Here is a 26,883-nt window from a genome sequence, read left to right as displayed (position 1 = left end):
AAGGAGTGACCGTTCCGTTCCTATTCCTTCACAGGACTTGGCAGTCCGTGTGTATTTCTCTCATATCTGGAGTATCTGAAGCAGCCACGGATACTGTTGGCCAGTATCAACCACACCTCTACACTTCTGTAAAAGAAACAATTTGATTGGGCTGGGGGGGGGGGAGGAATTCCTTTCACAATGTGTATGTATATCAAATCACCACATTGTACAGTTTTAATATCTTAACATTTTATTTGTCAACTACACCTCAATAAAGCAGGGAGGAAAACCCAAAGGGGTATATGTATCAAACCACTGGGAGAGAGAAAAGAGTCTTGTAAATGAGATCCAAGTGTTAACATTTAACTCATATTGTGGACATTGGAGGGAACTTCTTTAAAATAAAACTATTAAAGACATTTATTAATACATATCTGTTCCCATGGAAAGACAGGAAATTTGACATTTGAGAAAGTTTATCTAAAATGACAAGTTATATGAAGTCTGTGTATCCTTAATTTAACTAAAACTTCTAAAAATTTCCTAAGCTTAAATATGTTGCAAAATATTACAAAGGTAAAAAGTTACAAATGTATAGACCAACCATATAGTGTATACCATAACATGTTAAAAAAAACAGGCTTGAATTATGCTATTATTTGTAATTTTAATAAAATAGATAATTTTATACTACATAGAGAACAAGTCCACCCACTCATCATTGATAGAATTTTAGAAATATTTTCTATAAAAAGTTTAGTATTTGGGAATAAATCCATTCAAACATGATTTCTATAGGTTATGTTCCCATCCTCAACCCATTCTTTTTGAGAAAATTTAAAAATACAGAAAAGTACAAAAAATAAAACAAGATAGCCATATACCACAATTCAGAACTACCCAGTACTTTGATATATATATTTACTTGCAGTCTCTTGTTTTTAAGAGAAATGGATGTTTACATATAAAAAGCAAGTCCCCATTAACCAATACCCAATCCAACCCCCCACCCCCAACACTTATCCCCTTCCCTTTTCAACTCTTCACAGGAAACCACTATCAAGAGTTTGGTCTGTATCCTTCCATTTCAAAAACATTTTCAACACACACACACACACACACACACACACACGTATCTGTTACTAATATATAGTACTGAACTTTGTGAGTCAAATTTTAATTCAAATATACAAAAATGTCATGGTATTAAGATATGTCATTCTGCAACTTCATTTCCCCCAACATTTTTGATATCTTTCTCTGTAATACATGTAGGTAGATCTCATTTGTTACATTTTACAGATATGTATCCCATCATTCAGTACTTTGCACTTTACTCCTCATGGGCATTTAAGTTGTTTCCAATTTATGGCTACTACAAATCAAGCCACAGTAAATTATAGCCTGGTACATATTTCCTGAGCATACAAACTCAGGAGTAGAAATGGTATGTATTCTTCAATTCATTGTAAGGAATGTTTCCCTACTCCAAAGGTCATAATCATTTTAGTATATACTTTTTCATATTCCTGTTTTTAATCCCCATGGATTTTTAACTTTGTGCATAGTTTATGGTCTACTTTTTTCCTCGGAGAACAAATTATCTCCAAATCATTTTTTAAAGTCTCATTATCTTCTCACATCCTGATGCCATTTCTCTCCCATTCTAAATTCTAATAAATGCATAGGTATTTCCAGAATCTCTTCTGTGTGGCTAGAGCAGTATCATAAAAGTAATTTCCTTTCCAATGCTTGTAACTTAATATTCTTACATTGAAGATCTCCAGATCTACGCAGACAGTAATAATAAGCATGTTTCAACTTAGTGAAAATCCATCTGAAGTTTCAGCATTATCTTTGCTGCAGATTATTTTATTGGTTACAGGACTTTTATAATACAAATGTCTTTCTCTTGAGTACAAATTCTCTGGTGTCCCATAACTTTTCAGTTTTTGTTTCCCTCATTTATGATGTTTTCCTTCAGAATAATTTCTTATGTGCTATGAGATATAAATTCCTGATAAATGCTTTCCAATTTTCCAAATATTCACAGGGTTTTTAATGAGCATGAATTTTCTGGTGTCTAATGTGATGTGACTTCTGGCTAAAAGCTTTCCCACATTCACTACATTGATAAGGCTTCTTACCTGTGTGAATTCTCAAATGCAGAGCAAGAGTTGAGAATTGAGAGAAGGCTTTCCCACATTCATTACATCCATAGGGCTTCTCACCTGTATGGCTTCTTGCATGCACAGTGAGAGATGAACTTTGAGAGAAGGCTTTCCCACATACATTGCATTCATAAGGTTTATCGCCTGAATGAATTCTCACATGTACAATAAGTGATGTTCGTTGAGAGAAGGCTTTTCCACATTCATTACATTCATAGGGTTTCTCTCCAGTGTGAATGTTCTGATGTTTTATGAGGTACTTCTTCTGGCCAAAAGCTGTTCCACATTCACTGCATTTAAAGGGTTTCTCTCCAATATGAATTTTCTCATGCTCAGTAAGGTTTGACTTGCCACTGAAGGTTTTCCCACACTCCTTACATACAAAGGGCTTCTCTCCTGTGTGAGTTCTCTGGTGTCTAATGAGGTTTGACTTCTGAATGAAAGCTTTTCCACAATCTTTACACTCAAAAGGCTTCTCTCCAGTGTGAATTTTCTGATGGGTAAGAAGGTTTTCCTTCTGGCTGAAGGATTTTCCACATTCATTACATTCAAAAAGCTTTTCTCCAGTATGCGTGTTCTGATGTTTAATGACATACTGCTTTTGGCTGAAGGCTTTTCCACATTCATTACATTCAAAAGGTTTCTCTCTATTATGAAAATGCTCATGCTCAGTGAGATTTGATTTGTGGCTGAAGACTTTCCCACATACTTTACAGGCAAAGGGGTTTTCCCCACTACAAATTCTCTGCTGACTGAGGCGTGACATCTGAATGGAAGCTTTCCCACATTCACAAGGTTTCTCTCCAGTATGAATTTTTTGGTGAATGAGACTTTACTTCTGACTGAAGGTATTTCCACATTTCCTACATTTGTAGAGATTATCTGTTTATGATCTTTTAAATGTAAAGGAAGAGATAGGTTTGAGATACAACTTTATCATACCGGGTTCAAAGCTTTTTCTTCAAGTATAAATTTTCTAGAACTCAATAAAGTTTTGTTACATTCACTGGTTTTTCTCCAGTATCAATTTTCTTCTACTCAATGATGTATGTCAAGTAGCTAAAGGCTTTTTAATATTCCTTAGAAGCAAAGGGTTTCTCTCTAGCCTGATTTCTACATTTCATAAGGTGTGACACATAAGTACAAGTTTTCCCACATCAGTAACTTCACACGGTATGAATATTCTGGTATCAGATGGGGTTCAAACTTTTTAAACTGAAGGCATTTCCACAGATTTACACTTATTACCATAAGCAATAACCTGTGTCAGGATTTCCAAATTAACACAACTGATGATTTTGTTCCTATACAACATCCCTCAAGATTAAGTCTAAATTGTGTTTCAAACTCTTCCAAAGTAAGTTGAAAAGGGTGTTGCTTTAACAGATATGCAGTCTGAGATCAAGGAAGTATTTTTCCAATTTCCTTATTATATTCAATGATTTTTTCCTTTGGTCTGTACCTCATTGAAGACAGATGTAACTTGCCTCCCAAGTCTTGCTGCCTCTCTATCTGCTCATCATCTTCTCAGGTGTCTTCTAAAATGGAAGACAAAGAATCATCATTTAAAGGAGTTAATGTATAAAGTCCTGAGAACTGTGGCTGGCACATGATAAGAGCTCAATAAATGTTAGTTTTATATTATTATCATTATTTACAATTTCCCATTACTAGCGATAAAATTTGTTTGTGCTTTTAGAGATCAACTCTGCTAGTTGATTTCACAATATGAATAAAGGCTCATGACCAATATTTCCAACTAAATTTTGAGAAGAAAACCCTTGTTGAAAATTAACATTCATTGGTACACAAGGCCTAGATTACTTTTGAAAACTAAACTTTTACCATTTCATAATTAAGCAATGAATGTAATAATGAGTAATTAATAAATAAGATAAAAAGATGACCACATAAAAGTAAGAAAATCTACATAAGATACCTAAGGGAAAGGAATAACCAACAATTGCTTCCTCCCTAAACTCCATTAAATGACAAAAGGGAAAATGGCCCAAACTTACATGAAAAAGAAATATAATAGTATGATAGGAGACATCAATATACACAGATATTAACAAACTTTTTTTTAAAGTTGACTTTTATTTTATTTATTTTTTATGCATGCATGTATTTTTTTTTAGAGAGGGAAGGGAGAGAGATAGATAGAGAGAAACATCAATGTGCAGTTGCTGGGGGTCATGGCCTGCAACCCAGGAATGTACCCTGACTGGGAATCGAATCTGCGACACTTTGGTTCGCAGCCCGCACTCAATCCACTGAGCTACGCCAGCCAGGGCTGATATTAACACACTTTTTGATAACATAAAGCAAATGGAAGATTTTCAACACGGAAGAGCTGAGGAAGTTCAAATAACATAAAGGTACTGAGGTAGAGGATGCCGAAGTCAAACAAGCTAATTTGCGCTGTAAATTATCAAAAAGACTCAGAAAATGGAGGGAAATCAAATACCTCAAAACAAAGAATAAAGGATGGTGGTTGAAAAAGTAAAACAACATACTGCATAAGGTGCAGTTGGAAAATTATACTTTGCATAAATTTAATCAGAGAAGCTCCAGACACAAGTGACACCCAGCAAATGAGAGGTCAGGAGAGAGGTGCTGTACTGTAATCAATGTGATTAAATCTGTATATTAATTACATGGTGAGACCTTCAGCACAATTCTGCAACTGAGGCAAAAAGAAAAAAAAAAAAAGGTTGGCAACCAAGTATATATATCTGTGACCAGAATATGTAAGGATCTTTCTCTGCACAAACTGAAAAGCCATGAAAAACCTCAGTAGGAGCCCTGGCTGGCGTAGCTCAGTGGATTGAGAGAGGGCTGGGAACCACAGTGTCCCAGGTTCAATTCCCAGCCAGGGTACATTCCTGGGTTGCAGGCCATAATCCCCAGCAACCGCACATTGATGTCTCTGTCTCTGTCCCTCTCCCTCCCTCCCTCCCACCCTCCCTCCCTCCCCTCTCTAAAAATAAATAAATAAAATCTTAAAAAAAGAAAAAAAAACAAAACACCTCAGTAGGATATCCTTCCAGGATAATCCTTTTTGCTTCTATTATTTCTTTTACCAAAATGAAGGACCTGGCCACACCTAAGTATATGAGAGTAAAGCAGTATAATCCTTCTACAAGGAGGATACTCTGGGTCTATAAGGCATTTTACTTTTGATCCACTGAAGCCTAACAGATAACTAGAAGAACCCCAGCACAGGAGTTTATCTTTTAGTGAATCCTTCTTGAATATGACCGTGCAGCCGATATTCTACACATTTGAGGAGTCCCACTAACAGTAAAGATCAGCATCAAGAGAAAACAAGAAGTTCTAAGGAAGTAAAAGTAAGGCAAAGCAAATAACAGAACACTATAACCAATCATGGAAGTTATGAAAAATATTTATAAGTGAAACAAATATAAAATTTTATAAGCAAGAAACAGAAAAACAAGTTCCCTTAGAAATTAAGACCAAAGGGACGGGAGAAAGGTGAGGTAAGCTATATTACCATTCACCAATAACAGGGCCTTCCTACTGCAGAAAGATTATTGTTTCACTTAGGAAACTTAGGCATGGCCAGGAACCTTGCTTGACCAATGAAAGATAAGCACAAGTAACAAGTATTATTTCACCATAGAAGCTTTAAAAAGACAAATTCAGATGATAAACCAAGGTAATATGTATAACACCTAACTAGATTACTGCAATAATGGTAATGAAAGGCCTAAGATAAGAGCTATCAGGAGGGAATACAAGCAGCCCAGATTGGAGGACAAAAATTCTAGGAATAGTATCTCCAAGGAAAAAATGGAGAGAGATTTCCCAATGCATTTGATAATGTGGTAACTAGTACTGAGAGGGCTTTTAACTATTCTGAGGCAAGACCAAGAGAGTCTGTGATAAATATATAGAAAACCAAGGCAACAAAGTATGGCAAAAATGAATTCCATTAAAATATATATAAATATATATATATAAATAAAAAGTATACCCCCACACAAATAACTATATACACATATACTTTTGTTATACACCAAAGAATGATAGTTGTTTCACCTCTGTAAATAATTTAAGTTGTAAGCTAAGCTAGTCTCTTTTTTGACAGACACCATTAATTTGCTTTAAGTAAACTAATGACTAAATGACTGCCTTAAAAACTGATTATTCACACTTGGATATGGTTTGGCAGGTACTTTCTCCAGACAGATCAAAGACGATCCTTCCTTCAAAGGGAGAAACTGACAGTACACATTGCCAAAGATAAAATTTGAGTTTTCAAAAAATTAGAATTTCTGTAAATTGGTATCCTCCACAAGGTTGGTAGCTTCCAAATTCTTGACTTTTCTAATGAGAGTGCTGGTGATGTTAACAAAATATGATGTTTGATGTTATATGATGAGATACGTGAATGTTTGAAAGATCTGCATAACCTAATTGACTGATGCATAATATTATAAGATCATGCATGGGTTAAGAGATCCATTACAAGTTTAAGACACTTCAAAGGTTTAAGACATGGATTTCACAATAAAACCTTTGATATACCTTCAAACTCCACACTGAGGCTAATCTTGAAAAAATTACCACTTGTCAAGTGTTAGTGGTGTATCAAAAAATATCCATAAATATGAACAAGCTATTTTAACTGTATCTGTATAAAGCCACAATTTTAAAAAATACTTCAACTGAAACAGGTTATAAAAGCAAAAATGAGATCCCAGCTATATTTTATTAAGCCAGTGAAGATATTTACAAATATGCAAATATACGATATCACTTTCCTCACCATTATTTTTACTTTGGAAAATTATTACTTTTATGAGACATGTAATGTAAGTTGGGAACTTCTGGCCAAGATGGAGGTGTGGGTAGACACACTGTTCCTCCTTGCACAACCAAAAGGACAAGAAATTTAAAAACAAAACACAACCAGAACTGACAGAAAATCCAACTATATGGAAATCTGACAACCAAGGAGTTAAAGAAGAAACATTCTTCCAGACTGGTAGGACGGGCAGGGAGGCACAGAGATGGGCAGCTGGATAGAGACGACTCACAGCAAGGCAGTGGCTGGAGGACTGGGTGGTCCCACATTTGCGTGCAGACAAATCAGGAGGAACAACTGTGGAGAGATACAGACCGCGCAACCCACAGTTCCAGCATGCGGAAATAAAGCCTGAAACCTCTGACTGAAAACATCTGTGGGGGTTGAGGCGGCAGCTGGAAAAACTTCCAGCTTCACAAGAGAATTGACTGGAGAGACGAACAGGGTCCTAAAACATACACAAACCCACCCACTTGGAAATCAGCACCCAAAGGGCCTAATTTGATTGTGGGTAGCAGGGGAAGAGACTGAAAACTAGCAGAGAGTGGAACAAGCAGCACTGTTCCCTTTCAGACCCCTCTCCCTCATACAGCATCACAACGCAGGAAGGTTGGTTGCCCCACTGTGGTGAACACCTAAGGCTCCACCCGTTACTTCATTACAGGAGTGCCCAGAGAGAAAAAAACAATGGCTCAAATGAAAGAACAGATCAAAACTACAGAAAAAATACAACTAAGCGACAAAGAGATAGCCAACTTATCAGATACACAGTTCAAAACACTGGTTATCAGGATGCTCACAGAATTGGTTCAATATGGTCGCAAATTAGAGAAAAAAATGAAGCCTATGCTAAGTAAAATAAAGGAAAAATGTACAGGGAACCAAGAGTGACTGGAAGGAAACCAGGACTCAAATCAGTGATTTGAGGCAGAACGAAGAAATAAACATTCAACCAAAACAGAATGAACAAACAAGAACTCAAAAAAATGAAGAGAGGCTTAGGAACTTCCAGCACATCTTTAAATGTTCCAACATCTGAATCATAGGGGTGCCAGAAGGAGAAGACGACGACCAAGAAATTGAAAACTTATTTGAAAACATAATGAAGGAGAACTTCCCCAATCTGGCAAAGGAAATAGGCTTCCAGGAAGTCCAGGAAGCTCAGAGTCCCGAAGAAGTTGGACCCAAGGAGGAACACACCAAGGCACATCATAATTACATTACCAAAGATTAAAGATAAGGAGAGAATCTTAAAAGCATCAAGAGAAAAGGAGACAGTAACCTACAAAGGAGTGCCCGTAAGACTGCCAGCTGATTTCTCAAAAGAAACTTTGCAGGCAAGAAGGAGCTGGCAAGAAGTATTTGAAGTCAAAAAAGGCAAGGACCTTAATCCAAGATTACTCTATCCAGCAAAGCTATCATTTAGGATGGAAGGGCAGATAAAGTGCCTCCCAGATAAGGTCAAGTTAAAGGAGTATATTGTTACCAAGCTTTTATTGGATGAAATGCTAAAGGGACTTATCTAAGAAAAAGAAGATGAGCAAAAATATGAACAGTAAAATGACAACAAACTCACAAATATTAACACCTGAACCTGAAAAAACAAAAACAAAAACAAACAAACAAAAACTATAGGAATAGAATCACAGAAATGGAGATAACAGGGAGGGTTATCAGTGGGGGAGTTGGTCGGGAAAGGTGGGGGGAAAAGGTACAGAGAATAAGCAGCATAAATGGTAGATAGAAAATAGACAAGGGGAGGTTAGGAATAGTATAAGAAATGTAGAAGGCCAAGAACTTCTATGTATGACCCCTAGACATGAACTAAAGGCGAATGCAAGCAGGAAGAAGTGTGCAGGGCACAGGGGAATAAAGGGGGAAAATGGGACAACTACAATAGAATAATCAATAAAATATATATAAAAAGAAATGTAATGTAAGTTTACATGTAGTGGGCTATTTGTGGTATTTTTAAACAAATTAGTATTTTTTAAATCTTCTCAATTTTACTTTTAAATAAGGGAAATTATCACTAAATCCATATAAACCAAAGTTCTTTGGAGGGGGTCTTAAAATTTTAAGAATGTAAAGATTACTGCTAATAGTTATTGGGTTTCCTTTAGGGGTAATAACAATCTTCTAAAATTTGATAATGGCAATGGCTACACAACTCTGTAAATTGAACATACTGAAAAAAACTAGAAGACCCCCGGCCAAGATGGAGGCATAGGTAGACACTGTGCCTCCTCACACAACCAAAATTTACAAAAAAAAAAAAAAAACACACACACAAAAAAACCCAGTACTGACGGAAAATTGAACTGTATGACAGAGTCTGAAAATCAAGGAGTTAAAGAAGAAACACTCATCCAGACAGGTAGGAGGGCCAGAATTGGGCAGTCAGGCGGAGAGGACTTGGGGCAAAGAGGCGGCTGGCGGACCCAGTGAGGCAGCAGATTGTGGAGGGGCGCAGTGCACAAGGTGGCTGGTCACTGGGCATTCCTACATTCACCCACAGATAAACCAGGCAAAACTGGGAAGCGAGACAAACCTCACAACCCAGGGTTTCAGCGCAGGGAAATAAAGCCTCAAAACACCAACTGAAAACACCTGTGAAAGTTGAGGTTCTGGGAGAGACTCCCAGCCTCACAGGAGCATTCACTGGAGAGACGCATAGGGTCCCAGAAGATACACAAACCCACCCACCTGGGAATGAGCACCAGAAGGGCCCAGTTTGCTTGGGGGCAGTGGTGGAAGTGACTGAAATCCGGCAGAGAGCAGAGCAAGCGCATTGTTCCCTCTCAGGCCCCTCCCACACATATTGTGTCACAACCCAGCCATGTGGGTTACCTTGCCCTGGTGAACACCTAAGGCTCCACCCATCACTATGTAACAGGCACATCAAGATTAAAAAAAAAGCCCTGGCTGGCGTAGCTCAGTGGATTGAGCACGGGCTGGGAACCAAAGTGTCCCAGGTTCGATTCCCAGCCAGGGTACATGCCTGGGTTGCAGGCCATAACCCCCAGCAACCGCACATTGATGTTTCTCTCTCTCTCTCTCTCTCTCTCTCTCTCTCTCTCTCTCCCCCACTTCCCTCCCCAAAAATAAATAAATAAAATCTTAAAAAAAAAAAAACATTAGGCCCAAATAAAACAACAGATCAAAACTCCAGAACAAATACAACTAAGCAATGAAGAGACAGCCAACCTATTAGATGCACAGTTCAAAACACTGGTAATTAGGATGCTCACAGAATTGGTTGAATATGGTTGCAAATTAGATGAAAAAATGAAGGCTATGCTAAGTGAAATAAAGAAAAATGTACAGGGAACCAATAGTGATGGGAAGGAAACGGGGACTCAAACCAATAGAGTGGACCAGAAGGAAGAAAGAAACAGCCAAACAGAAAAGGAAGAAACAAGAATTCAAAAAATAAATAAATAAATAAGGAGAAGCTTAGGACTTCCAGGACATTTTTAAACGTTCCAACATCCGAATTATAGGGGTACCAGAAGGAGAAGAGGAAGAGTAACAAGTGGAAAACTTATTTGAACAAATAATAAAAGAGAACTTCCCCAATCTGGCAAAGGAAATAGACTTCCAGAAGTCCAGGAAACTCAGAGAATCCCAAAGAAATTGGATCCAAGGAGGAACACACCAAGGCACATCATAATTACATTAGCCAAGATAAAAAGGAAGGAGAGAATCCTAGAAGCAGCAAGAGAAAAGGAGACAGTTACCTACAAAGGAGTTCCCATCAGACTGTCAGCTGATTTCTCAAAAGGGACCTTACAGGAAAGAAGGGACTGGAAAGTATTCCAAGTCATGAAAGGCAAGGACCTACATCCAAGATTGCTGTATCCAGAAAGGCTTTCATTAAGAATGGAAGGGCAGATAAAGTGCTTCTCAGATAAGGTCAAGTTCAAGGAGTTCATCATCACTAAGCCCTTATTATATGAAATGTTAAAGAGACTTATCTAAGAAAAAGATTAAAAACATGTGTAGTAAAAAATAAATAAATAAATAAATAAATAAAATAAATAAATAAAAAATAAATAAAAACAAAAAGGCCTGGCTGGCGTAGCTCAGTGGATTGAGCTCGGGCTGTGAACCAAAGTGTCGCAGGCTCGATTCCCAGTCAGGGCACATGCCAGGTTGCAGGCCATGACCCCCAGCAACCGCACATTGATGTTTCTCTCTCTCTTTCTCTACCTCCCTCCCTTCCCTCTCTAAAAATAAATAAATAAAATCTTTAAAAAAAAAAAAAACATGTATAGTAAAATGACAGCAAACTCACAATTAACAACCACACCTAAAACAAAAACAAACTAAGCAAACAACCAGAATAGGAACAGAACCACAGAAATGAAGATCACATGGAAGGTTAGCAACAGGGGAATGAGAGGGGGGAAAAGGTACAGAGAATAAGTAGCATAGATGGTAGGTAGAAAATAGGGGAAGGGCAAGAATAGTATGGGAAATGTAGAAGCTTAAGAACTTATAAGTATGACACATGGACATGAACTAAAGGGGGGGAATGTGGGTGGGAGAGGGTGTACAGGGTAAAAGAGAATGAATGGGGAAAATGGGACAACTGTAATAGCATAATCAATAAACTATATTTAAAAAAATAAAAATAAAAACAACTGAATTATATACTCTAAAAGATAGATCTTATGTTATATGTATTAATAAAGATGTTATTAAAAAAAATTAAGAATGTAAAGAGACCAAAAAGTTTGAGAACTACTCCAAATATTTCTCATTATTCATTCAACAAATACCTTCTTCTCTCTTTAATAGGTGCTGGCACAGTTCTAAGCTCTAGGAATAAACAGTACTGAACAAAACTGACAAAATTCTCTGCCCTTATTAAGTTTACATTCTATTTTAACCCAGTGATTCTACTGCTGGGATTATATCCTAATAATTCTGAAACACCAATTCAAAAGAACCCATGCATACCAATATTCATAGCAGCTTTATTTACAATAGCCAAGTGCTACAAACAGCCTAAGTGCCCATCAGTAAATGAGTGGATCAAAAAACTTGTGTATTTATACTGGAATACTATGCTGCAAAAAGAAGCTCCTACCTTTCACAACAGTATGGATGGAACTGTAGAGTATTATGCTAAGTGAAATAAGCCAGGCAGTGAAAGACAAATACGTTATGATCTCATTTATAAGTGCAACCTAATGAACAAAACAAACAAACAAGCAAAATAGGATCTGAGGCATGGAAACAAGGAACACACTGACAGTGACCAAAGTGACAGCGGAAAGGATAATGGGGAAAAAGGAGTCTTGTCAAGCAAAATGAATAGAGGACCCATGGGCGTGGACAATGGGGTAAGGATTTACTGTGGAAGTGGACATGGGAGGGGCAGTGGAGAGCAACAGGGAAAAATTGGGACAACTGTAACAGAACAATCATAAAAAAGAAATAATACTGAGTAAAAGTTTACAGTGCATACAAAAGTAGTTTACAAACTAAGAGCTTTTAAATTTAAAAGACTGATGAAGCTCTCTACCATGACACTTCAGGATGGCAAATAAAGATGAGTAAGTTGTTTAACAAAAAAATAGTTGACGTAATGTGAACAAATTTAAAGGAGATGGTTTGTTAAAAAATTGTAACTGCTATAAAACATTTTCAGAAGGGGTAAAGAGTTTCAATTTTAGATAAAGTAGCCTCTAAGAAGGCAAGGTTCAAGATATGAAGGAAAAGAAGGATCTTTACAACTAAACAGAAATGCATTTCTGCATTCTATGCAGAAAGTAAACAAGCTCACAGGACCTGAGGAAGAGCGCACCAAGCATATTAAATACGTAATAAATGAGACAGTCACATTTATGCACATCATGCTCCTCATGTACTTCTACCTCCTATTCCATTTTTGAATCTATAAAACCTCCTGGAAGCATCTTTCCCTGAACTTTAAATCACAGTCAGATTCACTTTTTCTGAAGTAAGTGTTTCATACAAAGTATTTTTAAACCCAAATTTCTATGTAGTTAAGTCTTAATATCTTAACTACATAGCTTGAGATGCTGGATTGCATTAATGGTTCTACTCTTTTTTTTGAATGGCTGACAGTAAATATTTGTTAAATACTGGGAGCAATATTAAGGGGGAATGGAGAAAAGAAGGAGAGAACAGTTTATATTTTAAAAATGAAAAAGGCAGCCCTGGATGGTGTGGCTCAGTGGATTGAGCACAGGCCTGCAAAGCAAAGGGTCGGTGGTTTGATTCCCAATCAGGGCACATTCCTGGGTTACAGGACAGATCCCCAATAGGGGGAATATTAGAGGCAACCACACATTAATGTTTCTCTTCCTCTCTCCCTCCCTTCCCCTCTCTCTAAAAATAAACAAATAAAATATTTAAAATAAAAAGACAACCAAATTCAAAGTTTAAACCTTGAGTGGATTCTGGCACTTAAAAAATGCTATATGAGGTATTTGGGAAGTAACTAAAGAAATGTGGACCCCTCTGATACATGGTAACTCATTCTCTTTTGGTTAGAATTTTAGAGTCATTGATCTATCAGCCAACCCTGTCAGCTATTACTTTAACATATCTTAAGAATCTAACTACTTGCCACTAGCTCAAGTACAACTATTTTCTTACCTAGATTACTGTAATAGTCTCCAATTACTCTCCTAGCTTTGCCCCCAGCAACCTCACAAAATTTTCTATACAGCAGCCAAAACGTAATTCTGACCTTATCACTCTTCTGCTTAAAACCCTTTGATGGTCTCCCAAATCATTTAGAACTAAGGCCAAAGTCTATGATATAGAATCTCTCCACTACCCCCACCCTCCCTGCCAAAACAAAACTATATACACAATACATACCACCATTTATATAAAAAGGAAAACTAAAGGCTCATATAAATTCCTATTTGCAGCACAGATACAAAATATATGCTGGGTTATTTTTTTTTAAGATTTTATTTATTTTAGAGAGATGGGGAAGGGAGGGAGAAAGAAAGGGAGTGAAACATCAATATGTACTTGCCTCTAGCACACCCCATACTGGGGATATGGCCTGCAACCCAGGCATATGCCCTGACTGGGAATCAAACCAGCAATGCTTTGGTTCACAGGCCTGCACTCAATCCACTGAACTACACCACCCAGGATATGCTGGGTTATTCATAGACTACCTCAAGAACATGTGAAACTCTTAAAAGTATCTGCATCTTTGAAAAAGTATAGTACCAAGACTCAGAGATTAGAAGAGACTTTTTCATTTTATACCTTAATGTCCAAAAATTTCTTACAAGTTCATGTATTATATTAAAAAAATACACTCATACATTCATATTCTCACACACACAACAAAAAGGCAGAAATGATTTCTAAGGCAACAACTTTTGAAAGAGGTACATGGGGGCAGCAGGGAGGGGGTCAATTTGTTGCTGTATAATGGAGGAGGTGGATGAGACAATAGGAAGTATGATCACAGAGATAAAATTTAAATCTGAAGCATTTAACCACTGAGAGAATGAGAAAGAGTAGCGAAAAATAAATAAATAAATAAATGAAGACTCTAAATATCAGACAATATGTAAAGACTCAAAACCTATAAAAGACAATTCATGAGGGAAGAAATCAATACACACTGAGAGATATGAGACTATGAGACTGAAGGTATCAATGAAAGAGAGAACAATCACACAGAGGCAGTATAAATGAAGTACAAAGTGTGGACATTCCAATTAACAATAATGGGGGAACTTGGCCCTTTAAAATCTAATTAAAGAGGTAGAATACTGGAACAGAAAAAATAGGGACTGAAAATGTCATTCAAGTATCTAAAGAACTCATATCAAGTGATACTCCAAGCCTAGGGCCTGTAAAAAAACATACTTAAAAGCATTCAGGTGTCAATGCTGGCTGGCTGTCATTCACTTACCTGGAAAAATTTCCTTTTCACTCCTTTCTCCACCATCCAGTTTGTCTTTTTGCTCCAACAGAGGTTCACGTTCAGCTTGGTCAGCTTATAACCTGCTAATGGGGAAATGACATACCACTAGAATATTAATGCTGGACCAAAATACCATTCTAGAACTCAGTCTGAGCCCTAAGGCCTCAGGGCTTTCTGAAGGATGAGGAAGGTGCAATTTCCAGGGATGCACAAGAATGGGGACCTGTGAAAAAGAACAAAGTAATGATCTTTTATCTTACAATTAAAGTACAATTACAGGAACAAAGGAACTAAGATGATTTGAATCTTAAATTTCAAAGCCATATCCATTTAATCCATTTAAGCCTCCACACATCCTAAAATGGGTGGGGGGGGGACCTACTTTCAGATTTTTACTTACATAGGGAAGATGTTCATACCTCACCTAACTAGGTACTACCCCTTCTCTGGCACCACACCCCTGTGTGGATTTTAACTTTGGCCCTTATTCCTGGATGAATTCAACACTCTTATCTATGCCTATCAGAACTAAGCCACAAATATACAATGCACAGTAAGTTGTTTTGACAGTATTCAGGAATTAAAAAACTCAAAACATTTTCCTGGAATCCTAATATTTACTTTGTTTGCATTATTACTTGAGTAAAACTACATATTAGAAATGTCCTATAAATATGTTCATTCAAGAAACATTTTTAAGATTATAGAAACTGACAAAATCTGAATGTGGAATGGATAGTAACGTATCCATGTTAAATTTTCTGAGTTTGAAAAAGAAATGTCTTTGTTCTTAAAAAAGTTCATGTTAAAGTATTTATAAAGGGAGCATGTATGCACCTTAGTCTCAAATGCTTCAGAAAAACAGTACACACATATTTAGAGATAGAAAAAATAAAGTGAAAAGACAAAATGTAAATGATCAGTGAATTTGGGTAAAGGATTTATAGGACTTCTCTGCGCTACTCTAATTTTTCTATAATGTTAAAGTCATACTTAAAAAGCAAAATTCTAAAAAACCTAACTTATTGCTTACAAACACACTATCTACACCACAGGTAGCAAACACAAGGCCCGAATCCAGACATCTACCTTGTTTTATCCAGCCCAGCACCTTGTTTCTTCCTGGCAGCAGTGCTGAGCTCTCGCTTAACTGTTAAGGAGTAGTTACATTTATACAGTCCTAAAATTACATTTGGCCCTTTGAAGGCAACCACGAGGCTGATGTGGCCCCCAGTGAAAATGAGTCTGACACCCCTGATTTACACTGTTTGTTGAAAAGGCTTGGTCACTATTTTGTACTGGGGTATGGCAGAGATCGATGGCTAGGAGTCTTATTTAAAAAGTAATGTACACAGACAGGAACATGAGGTGAGTTGGCTGAAGACCAATTGTAAGAGGATCAAGTTTGATATTCTGGAAATTCAGTGTCAGGTTTCTAAGAAACATACAAGCAGATATGTCATTTGTCAATTATATGTGCAGAGGAGGAGCTCAGAATAGGCGTAGAATCATAATGGGAATTTGTTGGGTGTCAGAATATAGTGCCGCTGAAGACACAGATGAAATGTTACTATGACTACTTACAGAGAATATATACATATGTGAAAAAGATGGTCAAGGACAGAGAGACTCCTAAGAACACCAACAATCAAGGGAGCAAGAAAAAGTTTGACAGAAACACTGGGGCTCCTTGGTTTTGAGTCTTTCAAATACTTCTTGAAAACCATTCAAACTTCAAGAATAAACAGGAAGGAATAATACCAACCAGCCAATCCATAAACTATCTCTTTAGTGAAACTAGTAGAATATATGTTAACTATAAATTATATGTAAGTGTAGCACAAAACACCCAAAATAACAGTTGCTACAGGAACCACAATAGTGTGGTAGGTGCAGCAAGAATGGCTAGAAAGCCCTGGCTGGTGCAGCTCTGTGGACTGAGTACCTGCCTGCAAAACAAAGGGTCACCAGTTCAATTCCCAGTCAGGGTACATGCCTAGGTTTCATGTCAGGTCCCCAGTAGGGAGCAAACAAGGGGCAACCACATGTTTTTGTTTCTCTCCCTCTCCTTTCCCCTCTCTAAAAATAAATAAAGTCTTTTAAAAAATGGCTAGAAAATGATGAAAAGTCCTGAACAGTTAACAGTTCTCAGAAATAACTAACAAATACTCATTCTCAGAATGAGGCATTCACCCTGGGTGACTACTTGCAGCCAACTTCCAGTAATAAAACTAGGGACAAAATTACCACCCAAATTCCACATACTGGGCTGGCCAAAAAGTCCACATGGTTCTTCCCATAAAATAAAAGACACATTTTTCATTTTTACCAATAACTTTATTTGGATATTTTGAGAATGTCAGCTATTTCCTGCATGTTTTAACATTAATTGTTCTCAATGTCTTGATTTGATCACTATCAACTTCAACTGGTCTACCCGATCGTGGGGCATTGTCCTGCAAGAAATCTCCACCATGACACTGCAAATCACTTCTGACATGTTCAATCTGTCACAGCACCTTCTCTATACGCTGCACAAACCTTTTTGTGTTTCAGCTGGGTTTTTACCTTCTCGAATAAAGCATAACATGTCAAAAATGTTGTGTATTTTCTTCCATCTTCAATATTAAAATGGCTACACAAAAATTCACCAATTTTGTTTTTTTTTAATGCACACTGATAGTACAGCTGTCACAACACAATCTAACAAAATTGTTTAAGATGAAATGAAAGACAACTAAGCACTACTAGAATCATCTTACAGAAAAAAACAAATGAACTTTTTGGCCAATCTCTGCCAAAGACAGGCTCAAATAGGAGACCTGAACAAGAAGTTACAAAGAAGCCTAGAAAGTACTGGAAATGCTGAGGGAGACTCTAAGGACTTCAAAGTTCAAAAATCTGCAGATGATATTCCCTTATATTTGAGTAGGCCTCACCCTAAGAGGTAATTGATAAAAGCAAAAACTAGATTAAACAGAAAAGAACTGAAGAGGGAAGCAAAAAGTAGACTTAAAAAATATAGTAAGTCCTTACTCAACATCATCAATAGGTTCTGCAACTTAAAGCAAAATAATGTGTAATGAAACCAATTTTACCAGTGGCTAGTCGATATAAACAAGAGTTCAGTTCCTATGGAATCTTATCAACACGTTAACAAAAAAAATAAATAAAGGAAACGACATTACTCCAGGACCTACTGTACTTAGGAACAGGGCAACCCCAGATTTAGCAGCTTCTAAATACATCACTCTAAAAGCCAAGTTCTACAAAGAATTATAGGAAACAGAGATAGAGAAGTGGGCCTCAACCAGGTCAGGGTGACTGAGCAAGAGAAGATGCACAAGCTCCTTGCTTTAAAACTAGAAGGCCCTAGCTGGGTGGTTCAGTTGGTTGGAGCATCCTCACGTGCACCAAAAGATTGCAGGTTCAATTCCTGGTGAGGGCACATACCTGGGTTACCGGTTTGATCCCTAGACATGGCATGTGGGAAGCAGCCAATCAATGTTTCTCACATTGATATCTGTCTGTCTCTCTCTCCAAAACCAACAAACATATCCTCGGTTGAGTATTAAAAATAAATAAAACTTCCGGCAAGATGGAGGCATAGGTGGAGGCACCGTACCTCCACGCACAACCAAGATTAGAACAACAATTTAGAGGCAGAATAACACTCAGAACTGACAAAGCATTTATCTGAATGGAAGTCAGACAGCCAAGAAGTTGAAGTAGACCCATTCATCCAGACCGGTAAGAGGGATGGAGACGAGCGTGCAGGTCACAGCGCGCGGAGTTCGGGGAGAGCTGGGCGCCTAGGCCAACCAGGAGCGAGTAAGCCATCTGGGGCACACAGTGGGTGGACCCTGAGTATGCAAGTGGCAACTGGCGGACCCAGTGAGGCTGCGATTGTGGAGCAGGGCAGAGCGCGCAGCCCAGGATCCCAGGGAAGGGACTGAGATCCCAGGAGAGTGGAGCTGCCGCCATTGTTCCCTCCTGCCCCCGCCCCCACATACAACGTCACAACCTAGCGACAGGGGTGCCCAGCCCTGGTGAACACCTAAGGCTCCGCCCCTCACCATAACAAGAGTGACCAGATCGGAAAAAAGAGAGCAATGGCTCAAATAGAAAAACAAATCAGTGCCCCAGAACTCATCCTTCTGAGCGACCAAGAAATAGCTAACCTATCAAATGCACAGTTCAAAACACTGGTGATCAGGAAGCTCACAGAATTGGTTGATTTTGGGCACAAATTAGATGAAAAAATGCAGGTTACCATAAAAGAGATGAAGGAAGATGCATGGAGAACCAACAGTGATGAGAAGGAAACTGGGACTCAAAACAACAGAGTGGACCAGAAGGAAGAAAAAAGAAACCAAACAGGAAATAATGAAGAAATAAGAATTCAAAAAAAAAAAAGGGGGAGAAGCTTAGGAACCTCCAGGACATCTCTAAATGTTCCAACATCCGAATTATAGGGGTACCAGAAGGGGAAGAGGTAGAGCAACAGATTGAAAACGTATTTGAACAAATAATAAAGGAGAACTTCCCCATTCTGGCAAAGGAAATAGACTTCCAGGAAGTCCAGGAAGCTCAGAGAGCCCCCAAAGAAGTTGGACCCAAGAAGAAACACACCAAGGCACATCATAATTACATTAGCCAAGGTAAAAATGAAGGAGAGAATCCTAGAAGCAGCAAGAGATAAAGGGACAGTAACCTACAAAGGAGTTCCCATCAGACTGTCAGCTGATTTCTCAAAAGAGACCTTGCAGGCAAGAAGGGGCTGGAAAGAAATATTTCAAGTCATGAAAGACAAGGACCTATATCCCAGATTACTCTATCCAGCAAAGCTTTCATTTAGAATGGAAGGGCAGATAAAGTGCTTCTCAGATAAGGTCAAGTTAAAAGAGTTCATCATCACCAAGCCCTTATTTTATGAAACGTTAAAGGGACTTATCTAAGAAAAGAAGATAAAGAAAAAACATGTATAGTAAAAGGACAACAAACTCACAATTATTAACAACCACACCTAAAGCAAAACCAAAAGAAACTAAGCAAACAACTAGAACAGGAACAGAACCACAGAAATGGAGATCACATGGAGGGTTAGCAACAGGGGAGTGGGAGGAGGAAAGAGGGGGAAAAGGTACAGAGAGTAAGTAGCATAGATTGTAGGTTGAAAACAGATAGGGAGAGGGTAAGTATAGTATGGGAAATGTAGAAGCTAAAGAACTTATAAGTATGACACATGGACATGAACTAAAGGGGGGAATGTGGGTGGGAGAGGGTGTACAGGGTGGAGGAGAGTGAAGGGGGGAAAATGGGACTATAATAGCATAATCAATAAAATATATTTAACAAATAAATAAATAAATACATAGCCCCGGCTAGTGTAGCTCAGTGGATTGAGCGCGGGCCTGTGAACCAAAGGGTTGTGGTTCAATTCCTAATCAGGGCACATGCCTAGGTCACGGGCCAGGTCCCCAGCAGGGGGAGCATGAGAGGCAACCACACATTGATGTTACTCTCTTCTTCCCTTCTCCTCTAATAATAAATAAATGAAATCTTTAAAAATAAGTAAATAAATAAATAAAAACTAGAAGAGGCACATGAGCTTTAAACCATAGAAAGATACTATGCCTCCATTTTCATGGTACTCATCTAGGAAAATCTGATGCAAACATGAGTATCACAAAATAATTTGGGTCCATAAAAGGATACTATACTAAACAGTGAAAATAAACAGCATAATTTCCCAACAATTAAATAAATTCATCTGAAAAATATCGACAAAAAGGTAAAAATATAAAATACAACATAACAAAATGAGCTTTTAAAAAAAGACAAAAACTTTTAAGAAACAAGCAAAGCTATAAAAAGCACGCAAAAGCCAAACAGAGGAACTGCATTAAAAAAAAGGAAGATGGAAAGGAAAGAAAACAGAATAGAAATGGACATCTTACTAGGCATTTGATTTTTGTTTTGATTTTTTTTTAAGATTGCAGTATCACAGTATGGAGGGATTTTTGTTTCCTTAACATGATCTTTCCTGGTTGTTGTATCTTAGACACAGCAGTAGCCTCAGCCTTATTAAACTTTTTGTTTCTACACACATCCCTAGAGACCCAGGCAGCATGAGTAATCTTTATAGATAATTATAATCTATCAGAACCACAAAAGCCATATTCTTATTTAATGCAAAAACATTGGAGGCATCTGTATAAAATTCTGAATGATAGGATGCCTATATATCAATTATTTAATATAAACAGTTCAGTAAATTAAGCAGAGAATAAAACTAATTTATAGATATCAACAAGCTTCTCAAATATGACTCCATTGATAATAACATAAAAGATAAAGTACCTAGAAACAAATTTAGTAAACGGTATCTAAAACCTATATAAATAAAATAGGAGTATTTAACATCAAAAAGATCTAATGTTCCCTTCCACTAAATAATTTTATAAGTTTAATGAAATAACAATAAAATAACTCCCCCCCATAACAACAAGCTGATTCTAAAGTTTTCATAGAAAAAAAAAAAAGTAGAATAGCTAGGAAACTCTGCAAAGGACAAGCAGTAAGAGGCTAGTTACCACAGATAATAAAATAAAAGTATAAAACCTCAAAAATAAAGACATAAATATTGGGCCCTGGCCAGGTTCCTCAGTTGACTAGAGCATTGACCTGTGCACGAAAGATTGAGGGTTTAATTTCCAGTCAAGGCACATACCTAGGTTGCAGCTTCGATCCCCTGTTGGGGCATGTACAAGAGGCAACTGATCAATGTCTCCTCCCCCCCCCTTCTTCTCTCTCTAAAATCAATAAACATCCTTAGGTGAGGATTTCTTAAAAATAAAGACATAAATATTGGTACACAAATATAGCTTGGAAGATGGAGGATATGAAGTCTAGAAATAAACTAAATACACATAGAATTTAATATATGATCAAAATGTAGTCTTAAAATAATTAACATCTTAAATAAACGGTGTTGGAAGAAATGGGTAGCCAATTAGAAAAAGATAAATCTGGATACACACCTAATACTATATACCAGGATAAACTCTAAATGAATTAAAAATATGAATATGAAAACGAAACCCTATAAAAATTACAGCCTTGTAAGGATTTGAAAGTACAGCTGAATTTGGAATGGGAAAGGCATGCTATGACCATAAATGAAAAAACTAACAAATCTAACTATATAAAAATAAAAACTTCCAGATTCTGTACTGTTAAGAGATGACCACCAAACAATATCAAAACACAAATTTACAACTTGAAAAACAATTGCAACTCATTTCACAAAGACCTAAACTCTTTAATGTAATTTAACAGGTCTTAGAAGGAAAAGGAACCCCCAAAGAAAAATGAGAAATGAGATATGAACAAACAGTTCTCAGATAAAAACATGTGACCCTCAAACACATAGAAGATGTTCAACCTCACTCATAATGAGGAATATAAATTAAACCTAGAATGAGATACCAATTTTTATTTATGCCTTTGCCTCCCCCCCAAAAATCAACTATTCAATACTATATTCTGATGGTAAAGTTGTGAGAAAACAGGTGCTCTTGTACTCTAAGTGCTAATGGGAGTATTAAATACTTAGTAACAAGGGCAACTCCACTTGTACCAATCTATTTTAGAGATACCTCTGCATTAAGGACAAAATGACACAGATAAAAAAGAAATTACTCATTATCGCAGCTACTAACAGCAAAAGATTGGAAATAACCCAAGTGTCCAACAATAGAATGAAATTATGGTACATGCACACAGTAACATTTATTCAGCAGTTAAAAAAAAAAAATAATGATTAAGAAAGGAGATCTCCAGGACAAACTGTTCAGTGAAGAAAGTCAGCAAGGGATGTATATAGTATGCTACCTTTAATGTAAGGAGAGTGGGGTAAATGAGAGAAAAAGAAATATACACCAGTGGCCCAACAAACAAAAAACCTACTTGATAAACAAGTAAAAATACTTGAAGAATGTGATAGGGAAGGGGAGCAGAATGAGACAAGAAGTCTCTAAATATATTTTGGTAAGTCAGAAATGCATTACTTTTCTAAATAATCAAATTAATTTTCTAAAAAGCAGTCCTTGAACTTGAAAACAAATAGAAACAAATGAACCCAACTGGATTTTTTGAGGAAAAAAAATCCTTTTTTCCTCAAAAAAAGGATTTATCTCAAATGACTTAAGAACAGAGAACTTGACTACACATCTTTAGTACTATGCTGTCTAACCACAAAAATAGGTACAGTGAAGTTTCTCATATAATACAGTGTTTATATTTACTATTAATATCAGCAGTATTTTAAAAACTTTTTTATGTTGCAGGACAAAGCTAAGAAAATTAAGTACTTATGTTAACTTGTTTCCGAATTTTTACTATAAAACACAGCTATAGCTAGGTGCTAATTAGGTAAAAATACTGTACTATTTATACTGAATTAGAAATACTAGTATGAACTCGTGATTTTTAAAAATCAACTTCCTAGCTGTCACTGAAATGGCCTTGAAATAATGTTACCCCTGCAGCAATGAAAACATCCAGTACCCAGTCTTGCTCTTAATACCATTCTGCAGTAAAAGAAACCAGAGCTCCTTGGAGACACGGCCTTTTTCTTGTCTGGGAGGGAAAGTACAACATGGGCCTAGAGTGTAAAAAAGCTCTCAAAGTTAAATGATGGCACGTCAAAATGAAACAAGTCAACTTGAAAGAGAGTCCCTAAGCTAAAAATGTGATGAATGAGTGTTGCAAAGAACACTAGCTGCAGTTACCAGAACTCAACTTTAAAATGAAGCTTAAAGAAGAAAAAGGCAGGAAAACTTTGAAACAATTTGAGGTGGCAAATAAATATCAAAGGAATGAAAAAATAGAAAGTTATCACTTTGTAACCCTTTGGCTATCAACTAGCCAAGAATTATTTATTGGTATTAAAACAATCCATTCAATGATTAGTGGGGAATGGACATTTGTATGGTACCAAAGTAAAACCATACACATTACACTTTTGCACAAAAGGAAAAATACAATTAACGGTGGCCAAGTCACGCAGTATGTTTCTACTGATATTATGCAATTTGAAGATCATCTTACAAAGGTCACAATTGAGATTTTTTAAAAATATCATCAGAGGTTCTGAATTAGAACCACAATAAAGTAACCATCATAGAAATCAAAGAACTTCATGAAGGTAGTGGTGATGAGTTTCTAAGATGAATGTAACAAATACAGAAAGCTAACTTCCTCATTCCAGTTGTAAAGAGAAATGTCCCCCACCCAAAAGTATTTAAAAATGGAAAGAGCCTCTTTCAGAAACCTCTAACAGAAACAGTAAGAATGGCTGTACTATTTCTGAGAAAGTATTATTTTGTAGATAGTAATAACAGTACTAACATTTATCCGTACTTGCTACATACCAGGCACTATTCTACAGAATTTAGAACTCCATGATCTGTACAACCACCCTGTAAATCAAGCATTTTCTCTATATTACTAGATAAAAAACTGAGGCACAAGGTTTAAGTGACTGCCTAAGGTCACCAAAGTACAAGGTGACGAAGGAGTTAACAGAAGCAGTCTTCCTCCAGGGCCTATTTCCTCCTTTTAAAAAAACAAACAAACACTACTGAATATATACTAAGTTCAGATAGTTAAAAACAAACATAAAAAGGTATTTGCTTTTGCCCTACCTATCCCTGTACCACTACCCTTACCAAAGATAGCCACTTTTCTTATTTCTCCCTTTTCTTACTCCAAATGAAGCATATCATCATACATTCTGCATTCTTGCTTTTTTATTTTTTTATGGAGTTACTTCAAGTGTCAGTACATAAAAAGCTTCCTTTTCATTCTTTTGTATAGTTGCATATTATTGTTACATAGATGTACTATAATTTTATCCAAGCAGTCTCTGAATGATGGCCAAGAATTGTTTCTATTTTTTTCTTATTCCTAACACTAATCCAACCAGCAACTTTGTACCTGTGTTATTCCATGCAAATGCAGGTACACTTGTAGGATTAATTTCCAGGTATGAAATAGCTCCAAAAACAAACAAACAAACAAACAAACAACCCCCCCCCACAAACTTGTAGTCATATAGATATTGCCAAACTGCCATTCCTAGGCCAGCTTCATGCTAATACTATGTTAATTTCCAAGGATTTATATTTTCAAATGTCACCAGTGGCTCCCACTTCCATGCACACAACTGCTTTCCTTTCTCAGTTTTACTTGCCATTCTAGCTTGTCTATTTTTCCATCTGAAGTGCAGAATCAGTTTATCTAATTCCAAAGGGAGAAAAACTGTAGATATTTTTATCAAAAACACATTAAATTAATAAATTTACTCAAGTTTGCACACACTTCTTTACATCTTCCTATTGAAAAACATGGTATTTCTATTTGTTCATATCTTATGTTAACACTGTCCCTTAGTACTTTAAAGTTATTTTCTATTAGTTTTGCCAATTTAAGTTTATTCCTCAATATTTATTGCTCTTGTAAATACTAGTTTTCTTCTATTATGTTTTCTAACTTCTGTTGTTTGTCTATTCAAATTTGGAGTCTATGGCCACACCACCCTGAGAGCGCCGGATCTCATCTAAATTTGAAACCCAAGAACTTTACATAACTTTAACAACATAATTATTAAAAATTATGAAGGATAACTGTGGTTGGATTCCTTGCAAAAAGCACCTTTGCAGACACGAATTTTCTTCATTACTTCACAAAATCCACACAATCTGAGAATACCTCTATTCATCCAGAATCTAGTCCAGACTCTTAAATAAAGATGGCAACAGAAAGAACAAAAGTTAACACTGGACTCCCTAATTCTGGGCTTGCTGCGCTGTATGACACTGCTTCTCAAAGTGTAAGGCTGATAATTAGTCTAGGACTTAGCAGCCCTATTTAAGTAACCCAAAAGATCAGGGGATCTGAAATCGTCTGAGGCAGGCTCTCTCAAACAAAAAATTGAGCCCTGGCTTAGGTGGCTCAGTGGATTGAGCGCCAGCCTATGAACCAAAGGGTCCTGGGTTCATTTCCAGTCAGGGCACGTGCCATAGTTGCGAGCAGCGTCCTCAGTAAGCGGCCTGCGAGACGCAACCACACATTAATGTCTCTCGTTTCTCCCTCCCTTCCTATCTCTAAAAAAATTTTTTAAAAAACTCCTTTTAACCATTCATGGTTTTAAAAAAGAGAAAGAAATCATGGTGATTTGCATTCTACCGCAATTAAAAAGAAAGGTGCTTTTATATAAAACTCCATTTAAAAATTATTTACAATTTACCTACCCCCCTTCAAATCTTCATGTGAAATTGATACTCTAGGAAGATGGCACCGTCATCGGCACTTTCGACAAGGGAAGTGCGTCTCAAATGTAATTTACCTCAATGCTGGTCTCCTATAGCTCCCTCTCAACTACAGCCATACACAATACTGCACTCAGTTTCTCACTCAATAACTTCAAACATCGGTAAAACTGAAAATCACACATGCTCGAACCCTCTTTAAAGGCCGCTAATTCGACCCCACACGTAGGCCAGAAGCTCTTAAACCCACTCCCCCCGCCCCCGAGCCGCATCCCAAAAGATCTGGAATTCTCCCCTTCTACCTCCCGAACCCAACCGGACCAAGACACCCACATCCCACCTCCAACTTTCGCGCCACGTGGACCCACGGACCGACTGACCAGCAGACAAAGACCAAAATGTCCACTCGGTGCGCTGCGCCTGCGCATTCGGAGGGCTACTGAGCAATCCCACAAGTCTCCGCGACTCAGCACGCAAAGTCCACCCGGCCTAGTCCACGGTGGTGTCTGATTACCTACTATCAGCAGCACTGCAGTTTTTCTGGCCTTGGACTACATTTCCCTTATGTCTTTGCTAGTCGACACTCTGTCTCTCCTACGCGAACTTGACTGCCTTTTCCTGAGATTG

At 37.3% G+C, this 26,883-nt stretch overlaps 1 protein-coding gene across 2 annotated transcripts; it reads right to left on the bottom strand.

Moving 5' to 3' along the window:
• Positions 1 to 214: 214 nt before the first annotated feature.
• ZNF146 (zinc finger protein 146) lies at positions 215 to 26,708 on the bottom strand. Of its 2 annotated transcripts, XM_045846790.1 has the most exons (4): positions 26,597 to 26,708; positions 14,909 to 15,143; positions 3,616 to 3,691; positions 215 to 3,046 (listed from the first exon to the last, which is right to left on the bottom strand). In XM_045846790.1, exon 4 carries the CDS (start codon positions 2,917 to 2,919, stop codon positions 2,041 to 2,043), a length of 879 nt encoding a protein of 292 aa, XP_045702746.1. In that variant the 5' UTR covers positions 2,920 to 3,046; positions 3,616 to 3,691; positions 14,909 to 15,143; positions 26,597 to 26,708; the 3' UTR covers positions 215 to 2,040. The 2 variants fall into 2 exon arrangements, with proteins under 2 accessions (XP_045702746.1, XP_045702745.1); XM_045846789.1 differs by having other exon boundaries at positions 215 to 3,691.
• Positions 26,709 to 26,883: the final 175 nt, after the last annotated feature.

Source organism: Phyllostomus hastatus, unplaced genomic scaffold (assembly GCF_019186645.2).
Source record: "Phyllostomus hastatus isolate PE091 unplaced genomic scaffold, TTU_PhHast_1.1 phas_contig_5, whole genome shotgun sequence".
NCBI lineage: Eukaryota > Metazoa > Chordata > Mammalia > Chiroptera > Phyllostomidae > Phyllostomus > Phyllostomus hastatus.
This window is presented reverse-complemented; position numbering and strand designations above follow the sequence as displayed.

Coding starts and splice junctions, on each gene's coding strand:
- ZNF146 (XM_045846789.1), bottom strand. CDS start 2,919: ATGTCACGCCTCAGTCAGCAGAGAATTTGTAGTGGGGAAAACCCCTTT.